At 54.4% G+C, this 22,143-nt stretch overlaps 2 protein-coding genes across 2 annotated transcripts in view; one reads left to right on the plus strand and one right to left on the minus strand.

The window, feature by feature from the left end:
• Positions 1 to 22,143, minus strand: part of LOC110469778 (uncharacterized) — a gene marked incomplete at its 5' end in the record, with an annotated part of 706,345 nt that overhangs the window by 39,179 nt on the left and 645,023 nt on the right. The window lies entirely within an intron of this gene.
• Positions 18,275 to 19,207, plus strand: LOC144248776 (olfactory receptor 14J1-like). Its single transcript, XM_077790771.1, has one exon. It carries the CDS (start codon positions 18,275 to 18,277, stop codon positions 19,205 to 19,207), a length of 933 nt encoding a protein of 310 aa, XP_077646897.1.

Below are 22,143 nucleotides of genomic sequence, written 5' to 3' on the forward strand. Positions count from 1 at the left end.
GGAGTCTGTCTATAGCAACACATCCTATATTAACATGCTAAAGAAAAACAAAAAGAAAGAAAAGAACAATCTTAACGAAACAAAACATTCCTGCTGGCTCAGGTGGCCCCAGCAGACAGAGCCTCTGGAATCAGCTCTCTGCAGAGCTCCAGCAGCGCAGCCAGCCGAGCCTCGACAGACGAGGCCGTCTCCTCCATGCCCTGCAGAGCCGATCACGCAGGCTGTCAAAGATGGAATATGGAGCTCTCTCTGCTTCCTGGACGATGTATGGTGTTTGAACTGCCAGGCTTGCGACGTCGACACTGATGTCATTTTCCATGCCTTCAAGGGCTGAAAGAGAGAGGAACAGAGCCATGGTCAGTTCCCACATCTGAGGGGACCCGAGGGGACTCTGTGCCAGGGCCATCCCAGCTGGCTCTGGCCATGGCCAGCAGGGAGCAGGGACCAGCCGGATCAGCCCGAAGCTGCTGGCCACGAATCCCCCAGGTGCCCTGAAAGCTCTGTGTGCTCTGCCCACGCCGGCCCTGGTCCGCACAGGGAGCAGAGCCCTCCGCAGCTGGGGCAGGGCTCGCAGCTCCCCCGCCAGCCCTCGCGTGCAGCCCGCTGCCCTCACTCACCCTCACAGATGAGATGGAGCTCTTCCTTCCTCCCCCTCAGGTACCGCCCGGCCGTCCCTGGGAACACAGAGCCTGTCAGGCCCAGCGGCACAGCTCCCTGCCAGCGGCGCCGCCGGCCCTGTGCCCACACGCCCTCCTGGCCCGGCTCGTGGCTCACCCATGAACCTGACGGCCGCCTCTCGCAGGGGCTCCTGTGGGCTCTGCAGGTAGGGCAGGGCCCGGCGCAGGTGCTCGGCCACGCTGCTGCTGTCCTCTGCCAGCTGGAGAGAGCGACAGGAGGGAAGGGTCGGCCCCGCAGCCCCCGGGCCGGGGCTCCATGGGCACCCGGCTGGGGCCGCAGGAGCCTGGAGCAGAGCCCGGGCAGCCTCGGGCTGCAGCAGCGGGCAGGGGCACAGCTGCCAGCCCGCACACCGAGCACCGCGCTCAGGGGCTGCTCCAGGCTGGGGCTGCGGCTTCCCGGCCCTCCTTACCAGGATCTCAATGAACCTCCACAGTTTCTCCTTCTTTACAGGTTTTTCAAGAATTCTCCTGTTCAGGAATTTGGCCACACAAAGCAGGGTTTCCCAAGAAGCCTGGAGAGCAGTAGAGACACGGAAATGGCCCCGCAGCCCAGGATCAGCATCCCTGTGCCAGGGCCAGGAGGAGGATGCAGCCTGCGAGGCGCCAGGGCAGGAGGCAGCCAAGCCCCCTCCCAGGGCGACAGCAGCAGCCCGTGAGTCCTCACCTCTGCCACACTCTGATTCTCATCATGGCAGTGGAAGAAGAGTGGGAGCAGGCTGTGACACACTTGTGTCATCAGGAGCTTTTTCTCTTCTTCCACTACAGTAGACAGCAAGGCTCGAAATACAAACATGGAGATCCACTGCACATGCCTGTCATCCTGTGTAACAGGAAGGAAACAAGACCTTGGCATCAGCTGATTCTGGCCCACCTTGGCGCAGGCCTGCATCTCCACAGGGCACCAAGTGTCTGGGCAGCAGCCAGTGGCCGTGGCTGAGGGCACAGAGCCTTACGTGTTCAAAGAGTGGCAGGAGCACCTTAGCCAGCTGCAGGGCGATGGGGCTGGGTATTGGGGTGTCATTATCCAAGAAGAAATCACTAAGTAGAACAATGCTCATCCTGACCACATCACTATCATTTTCCTGCAGGAGCTCCCCGAGGCTTTCGGTCAGGCTCCGCATTCTTTTGGCCTGTGCGGAACAAAAGTGTGTGAAAGGCCACCCTGCTGCCACAGGGCCCAGAGGCCAAAGGCCTGTCCCGCAGCACTCGGGCAGCTGAAGTGGGAGGCAGGAGAGCTGGGAGCAGCTGCCCCAGTGCCTGAAGCCCAGCCAAGTTCCAGCGACTGCGTTCCCCAGCCCCACGCTGCCTGCACGGCTTCAGCTGCTGCCCCTCCTTACCAGCGAGGGATTATCCCTGAGCAAGAGGAGGGCCCTCAGAACCTGGCGGCGCATCTCTGTGCGCTCACTCAGCAAGTGCCTCGACAAGAGATCCATGATGCTGTCACTGCATGCGCTCAAGTCCAGGCAATGCAGGACCTGAAAGGCACAGGGCAGTGACAGGGGACCCGGCCGGCAGGAGCCCAGAACCGCACAGGGTGGGGACCAGGCAGCAGCACAGGGCGTGGGCACCATCCCAGGCAGCTGCGGCTACGAGAGGGCAGAGAGCTGGGAGGCAGCGCCGGCCTTCAGACTCACCCCCACAAGGAATGCCAGGGCAGGGAAGTTCCAGTATGGCATCTCTTTGCGGAGCAACTGAAGGAGACAGTCTGAGATGCTTTTACACAAATCGATGGATTCATTGTGCATCTCCCTGGAAGGCGGAAAATGGCACTAAGATGTGGCAGCAGCTCTCTGGCCTCAGAGAGAAACAGACAACCTTCCCAGGCATCGCCTGAGAAAGTCTGAGAAGATCAGAGGAAAGAATGAAAAAACATTCTTGTCTTAACATGCTGCACCTGGTATTGTGAATATGTGGAATATGTTACAGAGATTTGTCTACCAAAGGGTACTTTCTTAATTAACTAATGGTGATACTGTTTAGACAAGAAAAGCAATTAAAATCAACCTATATCATAACTATCTATAAGAACAATGGGTTTCTTACTAAAGATTATTATTGATCAGACTTCTGCAATACATGGAGTCAGTGATAATGATTACCTGGCTGAGGGCCTGCTCCTACGAAACTAAGACCCTGAGCCGGGGGGGGGAAGCCCCTCCCAGGACAGACTGATGCAGTTCTTGTCTTTACCCCCTACCCTGCAGGGGGACCTGGGCTCTTTGAGATGTGGCTGCTGCTGGGCACCCTCCTCTCCCAGCCTTTCCCAGTCTGCTTGGCCGTCCCTCGTGCCTCTGGCCCACAGCCACAGGGACTGAGTGGAATACCCCAGACACAGAGCACAAATGCCGGGAGCAATGGGGAGAAGGGGGTCTCACCTGGCCAGCAGACCCACGGCATAAATGTGGGTGTCAGCACAGAGCAGCGTGTCCCAGCCACGCTTGCGCTCCATTGACAACACCACATCCTCATAGTCCATTTGGCACAGCAGGGACTTCAGGGTCCTCACTGCAAACCTGAGTGCAGAGCAAAGCCCGGGTCACACTGGGAGCACTGGCTCCTGCCCTGGCCGTGCGGCAGGGCCAGAAGGACTGGAATGGAGCACCTGTTGGGGCTGGTGGCAAGGCCGTGTTCTTCCTGGCATCCATTCCAGAAGGTACCAACCGCCTCTGGCATCTCTTTGGTGCTGAAGAACACTTGGAAGAGCAGATGCACAAATAACTGCGGGAAATGCTCATCCACTATATCTGGGACACAGGGCTCCTGGAGGATCTTCCATATTACCACAGTTGCCTGCAAAGGACAAAGCCCCCTGAGACAGCGCTCAGTGCCGAGGTGTCCGTGTGACAGGGCCCAAGCGTGGCAGGGAGAGGCCCGGAGAGACACAGGGGGAGCAGCGGGCCTGGTGGCCCTGGAGCTGCCCCGAGGCCAGGTTTCAGCCCAGCGCCTGAGGCAGGGAGATGCAGTGGGGGAAGGAGGATGGAGAGCTGCTGGAGAGGTGACCTTGGGGCCAGCAAAGGCAGAAACTCACAGCCAGGGTAATGACACCCGTTTTGTCCCCGTCGGAGGTGCACGTGCTGTGCTCTAGCCAGCTCCCCAGCACATCCAGGAGTATCTGCTGTGCCAGCTCTGCAGTCCAGGGCGTGCACATCATGCTCTTCCAAATGGCCATGGCAGCTCTGCAGGGTTAGAGCTCTGTCTCAGGGGATCTCAGACACAGCACCGTGGCCTGGGCATCTCTAGGGGCCCGGGATGACCGCCGGCTCTGCCTTTGCCCACTGCCCCTCTCCAGCAGCAGCCAGGCAGCCCAGCCCTGTGGGGACAGGCCCCTGTGGGGCAGCGAGGGAGCATGGCAGCAGGCTCGGGGGCTGACGTGCCAGGGCTGGCAGAGGGAGCAGCCAGAGGGCCCTGGGACTCTCTGTTGGTCAGAAACCTGGCCCAAGCTGTACAGGGCGATGGGTTGGGGTGAGCCCTGAGCCCTCTGGGCAGGTGGGCCCCGTACCTGTCACAGGATGGGGCCACACGCAGGAGTGTCATTACTGCGTCATTTGGCTGCGCTTCTGTGAGATACAGCAGGGCGTTGTCCAGCCTGTGCTCTGCAGAATCATTGGCCATGAGCCACTGGTGGATGTATCTCACCATGGCGGGCACCTGGAGAAGGCAGAGGGAGACTTGGAAAGCTGCCAGAGGGAGCAGTGTTCCCAGGGTCCCCAGAGAAGTGCTTCCCTTCCCACCGCACTGCGATGGCCTTAAAAGTTCACAGGGACCAGCACTGTGGCTTGGGAAGCCGTGTGACTCATGGGGGAATTGAAGCCTGGCCACAGCTGCTTACTTGCTCTGCTCTGGAAACACCCCTCTGCACAAGCAAATCCAGCAGGGCGGCACTGGTCTCATGTCCGAGGAGCTCTGAGTATGCTCTGAGCCCAGGGCCCATGGCGCTGGTCTCTTCCCGCCGAATTCTCTTGATGAATTTGCAAACGAGCTGTAGGAGAAGAGCAAGAAGCCATGGAGTGCTGCAGGCGTGCTGCTGGGCTGAGCAGTGCCAGCAGGCCCAGCCCAGGTGGGGATGGCTGCAGGTACCTGCGCTGTTCTGCGGAAGCGGCCACGGGTGCGTTCCTGCTCTCGTGTGTGCTGCACGGCTGCACCTGGCAAAGAGCGAGTGCAGCCCGAGCTGAGGGGCTGCGGGAGAGGCTGGAGAACACAGCCCAGCCCTGCGCTGCCCAGGCAGGGACAGCCCCGCGACAGCCCAGGGCACGGAGCACGGCTGTGGGGTGTCTGCCCGGCCCCTATTCCATCCTGTCCATGGGCACGGTCCCAGGGGAGGGGACGGGACGGGACGGGATGGGATGGGATGGGATGGGATGGGATGGGATGGGATGGGGTGGGATGGAGCCAAGCTGGCTGAAGGCACCAGCTCTGCGGCCTGGCTCTGCCACTCACCCTCCTGTGCTGGATGGAACAGCACCACCTCTTCAGTCTCTTGTGGCTGGGGCAGCTCCAGGGCTGCCTTCTTCCTCTTCCATCCAGGTCAGCTTGGGCACTCTCAGGGCTCCCTGCCCCATGTCACTGACCGGATTTCTGTCTACCCTCAGGAGAGATAACTTGGAAAACTCTGGGGTATCAAGTTCCATGCTCTGCCCTCGAGGGCACCTGCAGAATTGAAGCCTCAGAAGGCCACAGGTCAACGAGTCCTGTGGTCTGGCCTCGAGGTCAGCTGCAGGAACAATGCCTCAGGAAAGCTCTGGGTAGGGCAGGAACGAGCGCGCTGTGCGGGGGCTCCTCACAGCACCGCTCTGTCCCGTCCTGTCCCGTCACCTACTCCGAGCACTGTGGCATGCTCTTGCCACTTCCAGCTCCTATGTCAGCACGTGTCACAAAGGGCCCTTGGAAACCCAGCTCCATTCCATGCTGCATGTGTCACAAAGGGCCCTTGGAAACACTGCCACCTGCCCTGGGGCCACACCCTGCCCACCCAAAGTGGTCCAGGTTGGAAGGAATCCCTGGTCTCAAGTGTCTGAGACAGCCCAACAGGATCTTTAGGAACGGCTCAGACCATCAGCAAACGCTGCCCTGCTCTGCGGGCTCAGGGCAGCAGAAGGAGCCCCCAGGGCTGCCGACGCAGCCACGCTGGGAAGGGCACAGGGCCTTCCACAGAAGCTGCCACGGCCTCCTCAGGACACGTCCCGGCTCATGGTCATCCCAAACCCGCGAGTGTGACACGGACAAGGAACTGTGGGCCAGGGCAGGAATGCTGCTCTGAGCCCTGGGGCCCAGGGAGTGCTGGCACCAGCAGGTGAGGCAGTCCCTGCCCAGGCAGACCTGCCACCCCCTGAGCCCTTGCAGGGCTGGTGCTGTCTCCTGCCCCAGAGACCTGTATCCCCGGGGGCTTCTGTGCCAGAGGGAGCCAAAGCCCAGGGGCACTGGGGGCTGTGCTCCTGCCTGCAGGGGCTGTTGGCAGGAACACCTGGAGCAACTGCTGGCAACAATGAGTAGATGGCAAAATGGTTAACCCTGCCCCGGGATAGAGATCTAAGTGGCCATTAGAGTACAGCTCTCCCCTCTTGTTCCCTGCAGCAGAATCAGGACCATGAACAGAAACAGTCACAGATATTCTTTCTGCGCCCCATTAGCAAAGCTGTGCAAAACCACAGATGCTGCCTTCAAATGGACTCAGATTCCAGCCTAGACCTCTCACCTCCCAGACAACTCCTTCCCCAACACACCTCCAACACCAACAGCCTGCAAACACCACACAGAAGCCTTCAACATCCCGCCAGGACCCGCAACTGTCCCTGTCCCTGTCCCTGTCCCTGTCCCTGTCCCTGTCCCTGTCCCTGTCCCTGTCCCTGTCCCTGTCCCTTTCCCACATTCCCGCAGATGCCCTGGTTCCCTGCACGTGCCGTGGGATGGCACTCAGGAGGATCTGCTCCAAGGCCTTCCCCGGCAGCAAGCTCAGGCTGCCAGGCCTATGGATCCTGGATCATCCTTCCCACCGAACCTTCCATTGGCAAGGCTCTTCCATTGGCACATCTGCGCTCAGCTGGGACTACTCCGCTCACCCAGGGCTCCTGGTAAAGGATGGAGAGCAGCCTGGCAAGCTCTTTCTCCAGCTCCCTCTGTGCTCTTGGGGAAGGTAGAACCTTCCACAGGAAAGCAACTGCTGCCACAAGGAGTGGGTGGCATCAGGCAGCTCTGGGGAAGCCCCTCAGGAATGCTGTATCCTGAGGGAACACTGTTGGCCTTGACCTGTTGGCACCTGCAAAAGCTTCAAATCAGCTGCCTCAGCTTCCAGGGCCTCTCTTGGCCAGCATCCTGACGTGGATGCAGGACGGCTGCCAGGCACTGCTGGAACCCAGCGGGACAGGACCGGCTGTCTCGTGCCCACGCAGCATCCCTGATACAGCCAGGGCCATCCCGAGAGCAGACAGACGCTCACGGGCCAGCAGAGAGGAGCAAGGAGCCCTGGGCTCCTCTCAGGGTATCTCAGCTGGGCTCGCTCCACAACACGCCCCCATTGGAAGGCCTGCTGATGTCCAGCTGCCAGAAATGCCTCCCTTGTGCTCTCCAAGATGCACAGGGAGAGCCAGTGAGCAGGACACCTTGGCAGGCAAACCTTCCAAGCCTTTTCTGAGGCCAGGCACACACCAAGATCAGCCAAGACTCTCCACCACACTGCCTGGCCCACCCAGCCCAGCTCTGTGCTGGCCCTGGGCCACAGCAGCTCCCAGCAAGCAGGAGGCAAATGCATCTTGCCAAGAGTTGCAACACAGCAGACAGGGAAGATGTGAAAAGTGAGTGTGTAAAGGCCTTTTAATTCACAGCTCCCACAGAGAGCTTTGGGGCTCACAGATGGACAGAGATGGTTCTGCTCACCCCTCTGTCCAAAGGGGGGTAACACACGCTGCTGCAGGTGCTTTGGTTGGTTCCTGCAGGTCCAGGTGGATGCCAAACCAGCTCTTCACAGGCTTCTCCCTTGCCCTGCCCCTCTGCCAAGTGCAGCAGGCCTCAAGGACTGAAAGGAGCACAGAGAGCCAAAGGGGGACACTCGCACCTGCCTCACTGGGAGCTCCCTGGGAAGCACTTTCCTTGAGAAGCAAGCCCCTGTTCTCCAAAGGCATTTCCCCAAATGTGCAGCTTTTCTGGCCAACACCAACACACCCTTAAGAAATGCTGGCAAGGCTGAAGGCCTTCATGTCCTTTCAGGACAGGCACTCCAGCTGTAGCTCCTATTCCCCCAAGTGTGTTTCCAGGTGGAGGTTCAGAGGTACAGCCCCAGGCCCTCTACAAACACAAGCTGCTCACTGCCTCTTCACCTGCTTCAACTCCAGCCTGTGGTCACGGCAGCAAAACCGGGCTGTTCCTGGCCAGAGCCCAGAGCCCTGCTCCCGCAGGATGCTCTTGTCAGCACCTTCCAGGACTCTCCACTGTGCACGCAGCGTTTTTCATGCCCGCTCCCAACAGGCTCTGGAAGGCAGAGCACAACCTGGCTGGCTCTGCCACCAGCACACCCCAAACACAGGCGGAGGAAGAAGCAGCAGGGGCTGTTTTGTGGCCATGCCCAAGAGAGACTGGAAGGTGCCCTCCCTCTGCTCTCACTTGGTTGGCTTTCTGACTGGCTCTGAGCCTGGGGCTCCTGGAGCCAGCTGGCATTTGCTCTGTGCACATGGGGGAGCTTCCAACAGCTTCTAACAGAAACCATTACTTCATCTACCAAAACCTGGCCATGCAAACCCAACAGATTTTCTTATCTATTTCCCACCTCCTCACTACACTAGGAATTTAATTCTAGTGATGATAATAATCAAGTGGTGACCAAGAGAGAAATTTAATATGTAAGTCTGCAGACACTGAAGTTCACACTACAGACTAAATGAAAAAATGCCTCAAACCTACTCATCGCAGAGACTAACTGCTGGCACATTTGTACATGTGCATTTATTCAATAAAACTAATTAATTAGTTGCAATGATTAGGCTGAATACTAATTTCGCACCAAGACCCTCCTGCTTTTGGACCCAATCCCAATTGAAAAGTATTATAATAACCATTACGTTTTTGGTAAAGACACATGCCTGATCTACATCCCACTGGAGCCACAGGTGGCACTGAATTTTAATGTTAAGGATTGGAACATACTACATTCCTGATCATGATTTAAATTGACAGCTCACACTTACTGCTTATGTGACAGCCCTCAGGTATCCAGCTGACACTACAGACTGTCTTTCCCAGGTTCAACACCTACACAAACAGGGAGATGGCCTCCCATCACATCTGCATATGTAAGATGGGCAAAATGAGAGAAAAATTTCCCTTTCTAGTATGAAATAAAGAGGAAAGCTGTCTGTCCTAACCCAGAGCTCTGCAGAAGGCTCTGTGGGGGAGCACCTGACGTTATTGAAGCTGTGTGCTCAGCCCAGAGCCCTGGAAAGTTGGGATTGGCCTGGCTGCCTCAGCCTGTTTGGCGCTGGCTCTTGCACTGTTCTGGCCGTGCTGGTACAGCACTCACTGCTTGCCCAGCTTCCCTGCCATGTGTTGTACATGTTCCTGACCCATAAATCCTGTGAGACTATTGCTGATGGAATAGGGAGGAGTCACACTTTGAAAGAACCCTCTCCAGTTCCCCTTTGTTTGAACAGATGTACAACCTCGGCCATGCCTGGGAAGTGTTTCCTCACAGCCCACAGTGCACCTTCCAATCCCTGGAAGTCTGAAGGGAGCACTAGGAATTCCAACATCCACTAATGCAGACAAGGAGTGAAATCCTTTCTTACCTGAAATGGGTAGGAAAATATATTGATACTGTGAAGAAAGTAACATTCCTTCCCAAAATGCTATGGGTTTGAGATTCAATGTTCAGTTTAGAAAGGTTTTGTCCCCATCACTGAAGTCCAGACTTCATCACTAAACATGCTGAGGCCCTTTTCTCAGCTTCTCTGCTCCACCCTTCTTGCCAGCACTGGATGGCAGTGTCAGACTTCACTTGACACAAACTCCTCTGTGTGCTCCCCTCCTGCTGAAGGAAAGCTCCTGCCAAACTGTTCCTTCCCTGCTTTCCAGCCACAATGTCCACAGCCTCCTTCTGAGACATCCTCCCCTAAATGTCTGTCCCTTCAGAGGAGCACACACCCCTGGCTGTGCTTTGCACACAGGGTCTCTGTTTCTGTGGTGTTTGCATTTCAGCCTGTAAGGGGAGCACAGGGTGCAAGGAAAATGCCCGAGGCTAAAGATAACAGGAAGTCATCTGGTTGAAAACAAACAATTCTGAAAAGTTTATTCCTTTGCTTAAATCTATCTTATTAATGGAAGCCTAGTATTTATAACAATGAATACAGAGAGTATTTCTAATATCAATACAGAAACTATTTCTAACAATCAATACAGAGTATAACAGCCAATACAGAGATGATAGCAATCAAAAGAGAGTATTTCTAACAATCAGTACAGAGTATTTCTAACAATATAGGGTATATCTAACAATCAATACAGAGAGTATTTCTAGCAATCAATAGAAAGAGTATTTCTAACAATCAATACAGAGATTATAGCAATCAATACAGAATATTTAACAATCAATATACAGAAATAAGGATATTCTTAACCTAAGGAACTTAAAGAATTTCAAGCAGCAAGATTTTCTTACAGGAATGAAGTAATTTAAGAGGTAATTCAACAAATCTATCCACAAATGCTGGAAGATATCCTCCAGTTCTGCCCATGGAGATGCAAATGGCCCTGAGCAGCACAAGGGCTTTGTCAGAAAGGCCACTCCTTTCCAGGCTTTCCCCAGGAGCCCCAGGTCAATCTCTTCTTCTCTGTGCTACCCTCTGGCTCCATTCCTACGCTGCCTCCAGATCATGAACTTGTCAGGGACAGCCAAGCAAACCACCGTGCATGTGTGACAATGGATCTTTCCTTCCAGTTCCCACAGAGGCCATGCCAGACACTCCTGTCTGGCTTCCAGGTCTGCAATTTCCTCCTCCAAGTGCAGCTGGTGCTGCCAAAGGTTTACTTCCCTCTCCTTCATCCTCTGGACAATTCCTTTATCATCCTCAGGAGAAATCCCATTTTTTCCAGGGGGCTGGTTGATGCTGACAATGGCCATCAGCACCAGGTACCTATGGAAGATTCCTTCAGCCATGGCTGATCCTTCCCTGAAAGAGAAAGAAAGGAGGACAGAGCCAAGATCCAGACTATATTGCCTCGGGAAGAGACAGGAAAGAGGCTCGCCCCTGGCAGGAAGGCTCTGGCCAGCCCTGCAGAAAGGCTGGAGGCCAGAGGTGCTCCTCAGGGCACGCCTGCTGCTGCCAGTTCCAGTCCAGCTGCCCAAAGAGGCTCCATGAGCACGTGGTGAGGAGGAAGAGGAGGAAGGTGCGAGACACAGGGACATGAACCTGAGCAGCCGGGTTTGAGGAGAGAGAAGCTCAGCATTGCAGATGGCAGAAGAAACCAAGCCCAGTCCCCCAAGCAGGAGGAGGAGAAGAAGGGCCCCCCAGGCTGGCTGCAGGCAGACAATGGAGACCTTGCCCAAATGGGCTGGGGGTAGGGAATACACGGCCCTGCTTTCCAGCTACTCCCACCACTTCTGTCCCTGCCACTGCCTTGAGACAAAGCCCAATGAAATCCTGCTCAGCATGGGCAAATGAGACCTTGAAGGACTTAGTGTCAGGTCAAGGCTTCCTTTCCCTCTCAAAGCCTTTCCCTTGGCAGCCTTGGGCAGGGGATTCATCCTCCCTCCCTCCTCCTTCCCACAGACCTGCTTGGAACCACTCCATGGGCACTTTCCATTCTCTGTGTCCGTCCTCAAGTGCAGTGCCAACCTGGGTCAGTCCTGGCTCTGTCCTGAGCTCCCAGGAGCTCGCAGGCTGAGATGGCAACACTCAGCCACACCAGGGCCCTGCCCCTGCCAGCAGCACCCCCACAAGGAGCAGCAGCAGCAGCAGAGGCAGCAGCAGCAGCAGCAGCAGCAGCTGCAGTCGCCTCTCAGCTGTTGGTGCCCCTGCACTGCAGCCCCTCCCGCTGGCACCAACGTTCCCTCATGGCCATGGAGACAGTCCTGAATCCATCCATGGGGTCACAGAGCCATGGAATCCCAGAGTTCCAGGTTCCTGGAATCCTAGAGTCATTGAATCCTGAGAACCACACTCAGAGGAGGAGGAGGAGGAAGAAGAGGAGGACGAGACAAGGAGGATGAAGAGGAGGTGGAAGATGAGGAGGAGGAATAGGAGGAGGAAGAGAGAGAATGAGGACAAGGAGGATGATGATGATGAGGAGAAGAACGAGGAGGAGGACAAGGAAGAGGATGAGCACAAGGAGAGGATGAGGAGGATGAGGAGGAGAAGGAAGATGAACAGGAGGAGGAGGAGGACAAGGAGGAGAATAAAGAAAAGGAGGAGGAGGAGGACAAGGATGAGGAGGACCAGGAGGAAAAGGACGAGGAGGATGAGGACGAGCAGGATGCAGAGGAGGAGGAGAAGGAGGAAGATGAGGAGGAGGAGAAGGAGGAGAATGAGGATGAGGAGGAGGACAATGAGGAGGAGGAGGAGGATAAGGATGAGGAGGATAAGGAGGAGGAGGATGACAAGGAGGAGGAGGATGAGGATGAAGAAAAGGACAAGGAGGAGGAGGACCAGGAGGACAAGGAGGACAAGGAGGACAAGGAGGAGAAGGATGAGGAAGACGAGGAGGAGGAGGAGGAATAGGAGGTGGAAGAGGATGAAAATGAGGATGTGGAGGAGGATGATGAGGAGAAGGAGGGTAAGGATGATCAGGACAAGGAGGAGGAGAAGGAGGGGGAGGACTAGGATGACAAGGAGGACAAGGAGGACGAGGAGGAGGAGGAGTAGGAGGACGAGTAAATGGAGGAGGAGGACAAGGAGGAGGAACAGGACAAGGAGGACGAGGAAGACCAGTAGGAGGAGGAAGAGGAGGAGGAGGGGGAGTAGGAGGACGAGGAGGATGAGGACGAGGATGAGGACGAAGACGAGGATGAGGACGAGGATGAGGACGAGGATGGGGATGAGAAGTAGGACGATGAGGAGGATGAGGAGGAGGAGGTGGAGGAGGGGTTGTTCAAAGAGCAGTTAAAGAATGAGGAGATGGGAACCTGTCCCCATGGAGAACCCATCTCCAGATGTGCTCCATGCCCTTAACAATGGCCCCTGGGGAAATGGAAACCCCCTGGCTGTGCACGGCTGCTCCCAATGTGCAAATACAGCCCTGGGCAGTGAGACTGGGACTGCCTGGGAAATTGTTCTGGGTGTGATGGCCCTGGCAGGGCCAGCCCAGAGGCTGCAGGGCTGGACCTTCATCCACTGGAATTAGTCAGGATAATTCAGAAGCAAATGAGAGTTAACAATGCAGGAACAGGAATCCAGATTCCTCCAGGACACTTTGGTTTGATAACTGCTCACTGGAGCTTGGCCTTGCAAAGTGCTCATGCCATGGGAGGAAGAACTGATTATCAAGGGAAAATTAAAGTAATTTAGTTAAACAATAGTGAACAAGATTGGATTATTCAAACCCATGTCAGGGTAGCACAATTATTGATGTTGTCAGTGTTTAAAACAATTAGGAAAAAAGGAGATCCACCTCAAATCACTGCTGTTGGTGGAGATAAAGGGTTTGGATCCAGCAGTGCTAATAATGGAGCCAGAGTGTGGCTCCAGAGGCCAAAAGGCCTCCCAAGGCAGCTGAAGGAACAGCTCCTGGGAAGGACAGCAGTGTTTGAATCCTGAAACCTGGGCAGGAACGATGGGAATGTGTCCCTGCAGCCAAGTGCTCTGTGTGAGAACAGGTAGATATTACAGGAGATTGTTTTACACATCCTGCCAGACCAAATCCCCCTGTTTGCCCCAGTGAAAACTCATGACCTGGGCTCCATCTAGGATGGAGCCAGGGCCAGGCTCTTGTACTGCCCAAGGTGTATCCCTTGAAGGCCTTTTAATAAATACCTGCTTTATTCCTTTAACACTGCCTAGCTCTGTTCTAGGCAGCCTCTCAAGGCATCACCACCAAACCAAGGGAGCATGGACCAGGTCTGGCTGGCTGGGCCTCCTGGGGAGCACCTGGCCACCTTGGCATGTCCAGGGCTGCTTCTCACCTGCCCTGAGGCACTGGGGCTCTGGGCTCTCCTTCCTATGGGAGAGAACTCTCCTTCACCTCCATGGGCCATGGCCAAAACTGGGATTCCTCCTCCAAAACTCTGTACATCCAAGGATAGCTCCCAAGTGAAAGCTGCCACGACAAACAGGTCTGGCTGCCCTTGGCCTCTTGGGAGCTGCCTCTAATCTGCTTTAGAAACGCTGGGACTTGGTGCTTTCCTTCCAATGAAAAGACTTGTCCTTCTTCTCAAGGTGACTGTGGTCAAAATTGAGATTCCTCCTCCCAAATTCTGTGTATGCAAGGATTCTTCCATGACAAAAGCTGCCATGAAGATCATGTCTGGCTGTCTCAGCCTCCCAGAAGCCACCTCTTTCTTCTTCTGCCTTTGAAACATTTTGGCTCTGTGCTTTCCTTCCTATGGAAAAACCTGTACTTCTCCAGGTGTCCATATCTGAAACTGGGATCCCACCTCTAAAATTCCCTACATCCAAGGGTTGCTCCCAGCCAAAATCTGCCCGTACCATCAAGTCTCGCTGGCCTTGGCCTCTGGTGGCTGCCCCTGCCACACTGGGGCTCGGTTCTTTCCTTCCCATGGAGATCCCTGTGACACTGTGGGCACCTCATGGAACCAAGGGGATCATTGTGGCACCACTGGAGCCCATGGAACCAAGGGGCCATGGTGACACCACGGGGCTTCATGGACCCAGAGACCATTATGACTCTGTGGGGCCTGATGGAACCATGAAGACCATTCTGACCCTTCAGGGCCTGGTGTCACCAAGGGGGCATTGTGACATCTCAGGGCCTCGTGGAAGCAAGAGATCATTGGGACATTGTGGGGCCCAATGGAACTGAGGGAACATGGACCAGGTCTGGCTGGCTTGGCCTGCCAGGGGCCACCTGGCAGGTCTGGCTGATGTTGGAATGTCAAGGGCTGCCTCTCATCAGCTCCTGGAGCACTGGGGCTCTGTGCTCTTCTTTGTATGGGAAAGAACCGTCTGTCTTTTCAGATGCCCATTGCCAAAACTGACAGTCTGCCTAAAAAATTTCCTATATTCAAGGGTATCTCTAAGAACAAAATCTGGCAGCTCTGGCTGGCCTTGTCCTTAGGTGGTCACTTCTCATTTGCCCCTAAAACAGTGGGACTCTGTTTCTTCATTCCTATGGAAAAAAACTGGTCTTCATGTCCAGGAACCATGGCCAAAATTAGAATTGGCCATCAAGCCCAGCCGGAGTCAAATAGCCATCTGTAGACCCAGGGGGAGATATTGACTCTGCCAGAGCTGCCATCCTCCCTCCAGTGAGAGAAAAGGACACAGGGCAGGAACACAGAGGAGCAACATGAACACACCGAGGGCAGGGAAGAGGAAGTTGAGTCCCAGATGGGAGGGATGAGGAGATGCCTTGATCTTGGGGCTGAAATCCTCTGGTAAAGCTATGGAGAAGGATGTCATGGATACATCAGACTCTCTTTTTCCCTATAAAACATTGAAAACTATGGGGAGATGACTTGTTCAGCAAAGGCCTCCATGCTAAAGTAAGCAAATGTTGAAGTAGCTGTGATCCCATGAGAAGTCTGAACATTGAAAGAGAGAAGAGTTATGAGACCCTGTGCCCTCAGGGAGAGAAGAAGACCTCTGTTCCCAGAGCTGAAGATGATTTCAGAAATAGATGAAGAGATCCTTTGCCCTTAAACAGCTCATCTTTAAACTAATACCCCATAAGTTGGCATGGCCGCTAAACAGAGCTGTGGGAAAAGCTGTGAAAACATGGGAGGGACTTCACAATTGAAGATTTTTCCAGGCAGTGGTTATTCATGGAAATGAAAAGCCATGAGATAACTGTTTTCTTGTGGACAATTCTCCATAACATTAACAAGAGGTACTTCTCTCCTGATGTGAACTGAAGAAACATTAAAATATTCTAGAGGTGGTAAACTGACTGAAAATTTCAGGTTTTGTCTCTACATTGTCAGGTTGTATGGAGAGAGGATGTGTTCTGAAAGTTTTGTTCATATTCTTATAACTCTTTCATTTAGTTACTGCTAATAAACTTTTCTTTACACTCTTTTAAAGTTTTGAGCCCACTTTGCCTTTCTCCTAATCCTATCTCGCAGCAGGAAATGAGTAAGTATATTCTAGTGTGTGCACTGGTAATTAGCCAGCACTGAACCCACCACACTAATTGATGCGTTGACTGAGAAATATCAAATAGGCAAACGAAAACTACCATAGAAATCTTCCTGATGAACTGCTGCAGACAAGAGGGAAATCGAGGCACAGCCATGGTTTGTCAGGACTTGCTTGATCCTAATGAGCCCCATGGTGCATTTGGACCTGAGTCCTGGAACCTCAGGGCCTGAGAGGAGATTGCACAAACCCTTCCAGGAGGCAAAAGTCAGAAAAAAACCCCAAAGTTTCTCGAGGTCTTAATGGGACCCACTGAGGTCCATCCCCAACACAGGCTCCTCATGGATGCCTAGGAGGAGAGTATTGGAGGCCAGGATGGCACAAAAACCTCTCAGAGACTCCAAATGGCACAAAAACTTCTCAGTTTTGGAAGAAGAATTCAAAGAACCTCGCAAAATTTGAGTATCTCAGAGTATTAATGAACCCCACTGAGTGTCAGTACAAAGCTCTCAAGGGACACATTAAAGCAGATAATTGGGGCAATGATTGCACAAGCCTCTCACAGAGTCTGTAACAAAAGTGAAACACCAATTACCTTAAAAAACTGAAGTACCTTGAAGCATTAATGAGCCCCACTGAGTGCTGTGACTGACAAAGACTCTGCAGGGACTAATTAAAGCAGTTAATTGGAGGCCAGGATTGCACAAAACTCTCAGAGAGTCCAAGGCAAAAGCAAAAGCCAAAGTCCTTAGAAAAACCTGCAGTCCCTGGGAGCATGAAGGAGCCCCCAGGGCCATTCCTGACCAAGGCTCCCTAGGGACTCCTTCCAGCAGATCCTTGAGGCCACTGGGATGTGGGCATGGGGGGGATGCTGAGGGCAGGACCTGGGAGTGACAGTGCCCAGCCTGGCTGGGACTGTGCCAGGAGGCCCCAGGGCCTCAGGACAAGGTGTCTCCTCACAGCCCTTGGTGGCACAGACCCTGCTGTGCCCCAGGGCACCAAGACTTGGCTTCTCTTTGTCCCCACCTGGCATCAGTGCCTCCAGTTCTCTGCTCGGCCTGGGGCCTGGGGACACTTTCTCAGTCGTGTCCCTCAGTGGGACCCATTAAAAGTCCAAAAAACTTTGGAGTTGGATTATGACTTGGAGTTCTGCAGAGGTTTCTGCAGCTCCCTCCCAGGGCCTGATGTTCAGGGCTAAGCACAAAGCCCCAGAGGTTCATTAAAGTCCTTGTGCTGTGTCTGTGCTGCTGAGCTGGGCTGGGCTCCTGGCACAGAGGGAGATCCTGGTAACCAAGCAGAGCTTCAAAAGCACATTTCTCTTGCTGAGCAGCTCTTCTCCCAGCCCAGCAGGGCTGGGGCACTGCCTGCAGCCAGCCCGGGCACAGCACAGAGGCACAGAGAGCTTCAATCAGTCAGGGCTGGGAAGGGGCTGAGAAGTGCCTGGGGCAGAATCACTGCCAGCCCTTGGCACAGGAATCTCTGGCTGCAGGACAATGCAGCTGCAGCTCCTGCAGTGATCTCCTAAAGCTGGAACATGCCAATGCCCACAGACCCTGTGAGTGCATTCTCTGCTCATCTCCTGTGCAGAGCAGCCAGGGGTGCCCAGGGCTGTCCTGCAGAGCAGGGTCCTGCAGCCCAGGGCGCTGTGCTGGGCCAGGGACTCTGCTGCCTGCCAGGGACAGCTCTCAGCTGGCTGAGGAAGCTGCTCCCAGTGCTGAGGGAAAAGATCTGGGGGGAAGGATACAGCTCATAATGATTGGAAGTGTTCTCCTTGTGTGGTGAAGATGCTGCATTGTTCAGGACTGCTCCCAGCACAACAATTAACTGCAGAATATTTCCCAGCAGATTATACAGGGAGCACAGCAAGGCATGGGCTGCTTAAAAGGGAAAATCCTGGTTTTTTTAATGTACTGCTCTGTGTTGCCTGGAATGGAAATTTCCCATACATATTAATCTCTCACTTCATGTTAAGAAAAATAAACAAGCTTTTCCTGAGATCTGAATAAACCAGGTAGTGACAGAAATCAGGACAGGGTCCCTTAGAGGCAGCATCAGTGCCACTTTTCCAGCCTCCTCAGGATTTCTCTGATGTTGTCATCAGAGACTGGAGAGAAAGAGCTGGCCCTGGGCAGTGCCAGTTCTGGGAGGTGTTTACAGGGCAGAGCTGAGCCCCCAGGGCTGGACTGGGCTCTGGCAGCTCTGGCCAGGCCCATCCCTGGGCACAGGGACAGCTCCAGGACACAGAGCCCTGGGCAGGCAGTGGGGAAAAAAATGCCCCCAGGCTGTGCTGGGATATTTAAAGACCTTTCCACACCTAACTACTCCATGATTACTTTTCTTACAGGTCCTCATGCCAAGACACCACAAATGTCCAACAGCAGCTCCATCAGCCACTTCCTCCTGCTGGCACTGGCAGACACGCGGCAGCTGCAGCTCCTGCACTTCTGCCTCTTCCTGGGCATCTCCCTGGCTGCCCTCCTGGGCAACGGCCTCATCATCAGCGCCGTAGCCTGCGGCCACCACCTGCACACGCCCATGTTCTTCTTCCTGCTCAACCTGGCCCTCAGCAACCTGGGCTCCATCTGCACCACTGTCCCCAAAGCCATGCACAATTCCCTCTGGGACACCAGGAACATCTCCTACACAGGATGTGCTGCTCAGCTCTTTTTCCTTCTGTTCTTCCTTGGAACAGAGCTTTCCCTCCTGACCATCATGTGCTATGACCGCTACGTGTCCATCTGCAAACCCCTGCACTACGGGACCCTCCTGGGCAGCAGAGCTTGTGCCCACATGGCAGCAGCTGCCTGGGCCAGTGCCTTTCTCAATGCTCTCATGCACACAGCCAATACATTTTCCCTGCCCCTGTGCCATGGCAATGCCCTGAGCCAGTTCTTCTGTGAAATCCCCCAGATCCTCAAGCTCTCCTGCTCCAAGTTTTATCTCAGGGAACTTGGGCTTCTTGTGGTTACTGGTAGTTTATCATTGTGTTGTTCTGTGTTCATTGTTTTCTCCTATGTGCAGATCTTCAGGGCCGTGCTGAGGATCCCCTCTGAGCAGGGACGGCACAAAGCCTTTTCCACCTGCCTCCCTCACCTGGCTGTGGTCTCTCTGTTTGTCAGCACTGGTGTATTTGCCTACCTGCAGCCCCCCTCAAAGTCCTCCCCATCCCTGGATCTGTCCCTGTCAGTTCTGTACTCAGTGGTGCCTCCAGCCCTGAACCCCCTCATCTACAGCCTGAGTAACCAGGAGCTCAAGGCTGTAGTGAGGAGACTGATGACTGGATTGTTTCAGAAACATTAAATAGCTGGCCAATTTCTGCAAATCACTTGTAATAAAAGTAATCTTTGATACTAATTGTTGGTTTCATTATAGAGGTGCTTTTTTACTTTGTTTTAGGTTTTTGAGATTGCCCACAAAAAAGTATCATTGTTTGTGCCATTTCTCATTTTGTTACTTCCACCTTCCCTGTGCCCACAAACTGTGTCAATGAGGGGTTGAACTCTTGGTGGATTTAAAGAACTAAATTATCTCCCAGCACAGTTTTCTGCAGAGATGCCCTTTTGCTGCATTCTCTGGAGCTGCAGCAGCAATGTCTGTGTGCAGAGCTGGGGCAGATCAGTGCTGGCACAGCAGCTCTGCTCCTGCTGGCCACACCATTCCTGATCCAGGCCAGGAGCCACTGGCCTTCTTGGCCACCTGGGCACACTGCTGGCTCATGTCCAGCCTGCTGTCCATCAGTCCCTGCAGGTCCCTTTCTGCCTGGCTGCTGTCCAGCCCCTCTGTCCCCAGCCTGTAGCGCTGCAGGGGTTGTTGTGGTCAAAGTGCAGGACCCGGCACTGGGACTTGTTAAACCTCACCTTGTTGGATTTGGGCCCTGGATCCAGACTACTCTGGACTCTCTGCAGAGCCCTCCTACCCTCCAGCAGATCCACACTCCTATCCAGCTTGGTGTCATCTGCAAAGATGTCCTTGGTTCCAAGGGGCCCCTCAGTGTCACAATGTCCCTTTGGTTACACCAGGCCCTGCACTGTCACACTGGTCTCCTTGGTTCCATGGGGCCGCAAAATGTGACAATGGATTCCTTGGTTCCATGGGGCTCCACAGTGTCACAATGTTCTTGTTGGTGCCGCAGTTTCACAGTGGCCCCTTGGTTCCATGGGGCCCCAGGGTGTCACAAAGGCCCCATGGTCACATGAGGTCCCACACTGTCACAATGCTCTCTGTGGTTCCACAAGTCCCCTCAGTGTCACAATGGACTCCTTGTTTCCACGAGGCCACACAGTGTCACAAGGGCCTTCCAGATTCCCTGAGGCCCCAGAGTGTCACAGTGGCCCCTTGGTTACACAAGGTCCTGCAGTGTCACAATGTCCCCTTGGTCCCATGAGGCCCCGCAGTGTCAGAAGGGCCCCTTGGTTCCCCTGGGCCCTGGACTCTCCCAATGCTCTCCTTGGTTTGGCAGTGTCACAGTGGTGAAACCCCTCGGTCACACGAGGCCCCGCAGTATCACCATGGCCTCTGTGGTTCCACCAGGACCCAGTGTCACGGGGACTCCCTGGTTCCATTGGGCCCCAGAGCACCACAATGGAGTCCTGGTTCTATGGGGCTGCACAGTGTCACCATGGTCCTCTTAGTTCCATGAGGCCCTGCAGGGTCACAGTGGCCCCAGAGTGTCCCAATCATCACAGAATGACAGATTCAAATAGGCTGGAAAAGACCTTTGAGATCATCAAGTCCAGGCAATGTCCTAATACCGCCTTGTCACTCAGACCATGCCACTGAGTGCCACTGGAGAGGGACAGTGACTCTGCCACCTCCCCCCTGGCCTGCCCATTCCAATGCCCACTCACCCTTTCTGTGAAGAACTTCTTCCTCTTGTCCAGCCCAAACCTCCCCTGGTGCAGCTGGAGGCTGTGTCTTCTTGTCCTGCCCTCCAGCAGATCCACACTCACACCCAGCTTGGTGTCACCTGCAAATTTGGGGATGGTGGGCTCGATCCCCTCCCCCAGATCATCAGCGAAGATGTTAGACAGGACTGGGCCCAACACAGATCCCTGGGGACAGCACCAGGGACTGGACACCAGCTGGGTGCAGCACCATCCCCACCCCTCTCTGGGCCCAGCCTCCAGCCAGCTCTTCCATCTCCCAGCCAGGAGGGAACCTGCCCAAGCCGTGGGCTGCAGCTTTTCCAGGGAATGCTGTCAGAGACAGTGTCCAAGGCTCTGCTGAAGTCCAGATGGACACATCCACAGCCTTTCCCACACCCACAGGTGCGTTACCTGGTTATAAAAGGAGATCAGGTTGCTCAGGCAGGACTTGCCCCTCTTAAATCCACGCTGGCTGGCTCTGACCCCTCGGCCATCCTGTGGGTGCCCTGTGGTGGCTCTCAAGGTGATCTGTTCCATAACCTTGCCGGGCACCGAGGTCAGGCTGGCAGGCCTGGAGCTCCCCAGATCCTCCTTCCAGCCCTTCTTGGGGATGGGCTCACACTGGCACCTCCAGTGCTCTGGGACCTCCCTGGTGAGCCAGGACTGATGGTAAATGATGGAAAGCAGCTTGGGGAGCTCATCCACCAGCTCCCTCATCCCCCTAGGATGGATCCCATCCCATCCACCTGTGAGCATCTGAGTGGCTCAGCAGGTCAGCAGCTGCTTTCTCCTGGATTACAGGGGCCTGTCCTGCTCCCTGTGTCCATCTACTAGCTCAGGAGAAAGCTTGTCCTGAGGACAACCTCTCCATAAAATGAAAATTGAGACATACAAGTTATTAAGTAGTTTGGCCTTTTCCTTTTCTTTAGTTACTCTAATCTCCACTTCATCCAATAAAGAGTAGAATTCCCCTTATACCACGTTTTGCTATTAACTTATTCATAGACACCTTTTTTATTATTTTTCACAGAAGTGGCCAGGTTAATCTCTAATTGAGATTTCACCTCTTTCCTTTTTTTTTTCCTACATTACCTAACAACATCCTTAAACGCTTGCTAAGTTGCCTGACCTTCTGCCCAAAGTTGATGCACCCTCTTCTTTCCCCTAAGTTCCCACAAAAGCTCCATGGGCAGCCAGGACAGTCATTTTCCTCACCAGCTCATCTTTTGCCACACTGGGATGGGCTGCTCCTTCCCCCTTAAGATTACAGTCTTGAACTATGTCCATCCTTCCTGGACTCCTTTGTTTTTAAGGGCTGTTTCCCATTAAAAAATCAGTACCTGGAATTGTTTGAGTTGTATTGCCCCCACT

The sequence above is a fragment of the Lonchura striata genome, unplaced genomic scaffold (assembly GCF_046129695.1).
Source record: "Lonchura striata isolate bLonStr1 unplaced genomic scaffold, bLonStr1.mat Scaffold_85, whole genome shotgun sequence".
NCBI lineage: Eukaryota > Metazoa > Chordata > Aves > Passeriformes > Estrildidae > Lonchura > Lonchura striata.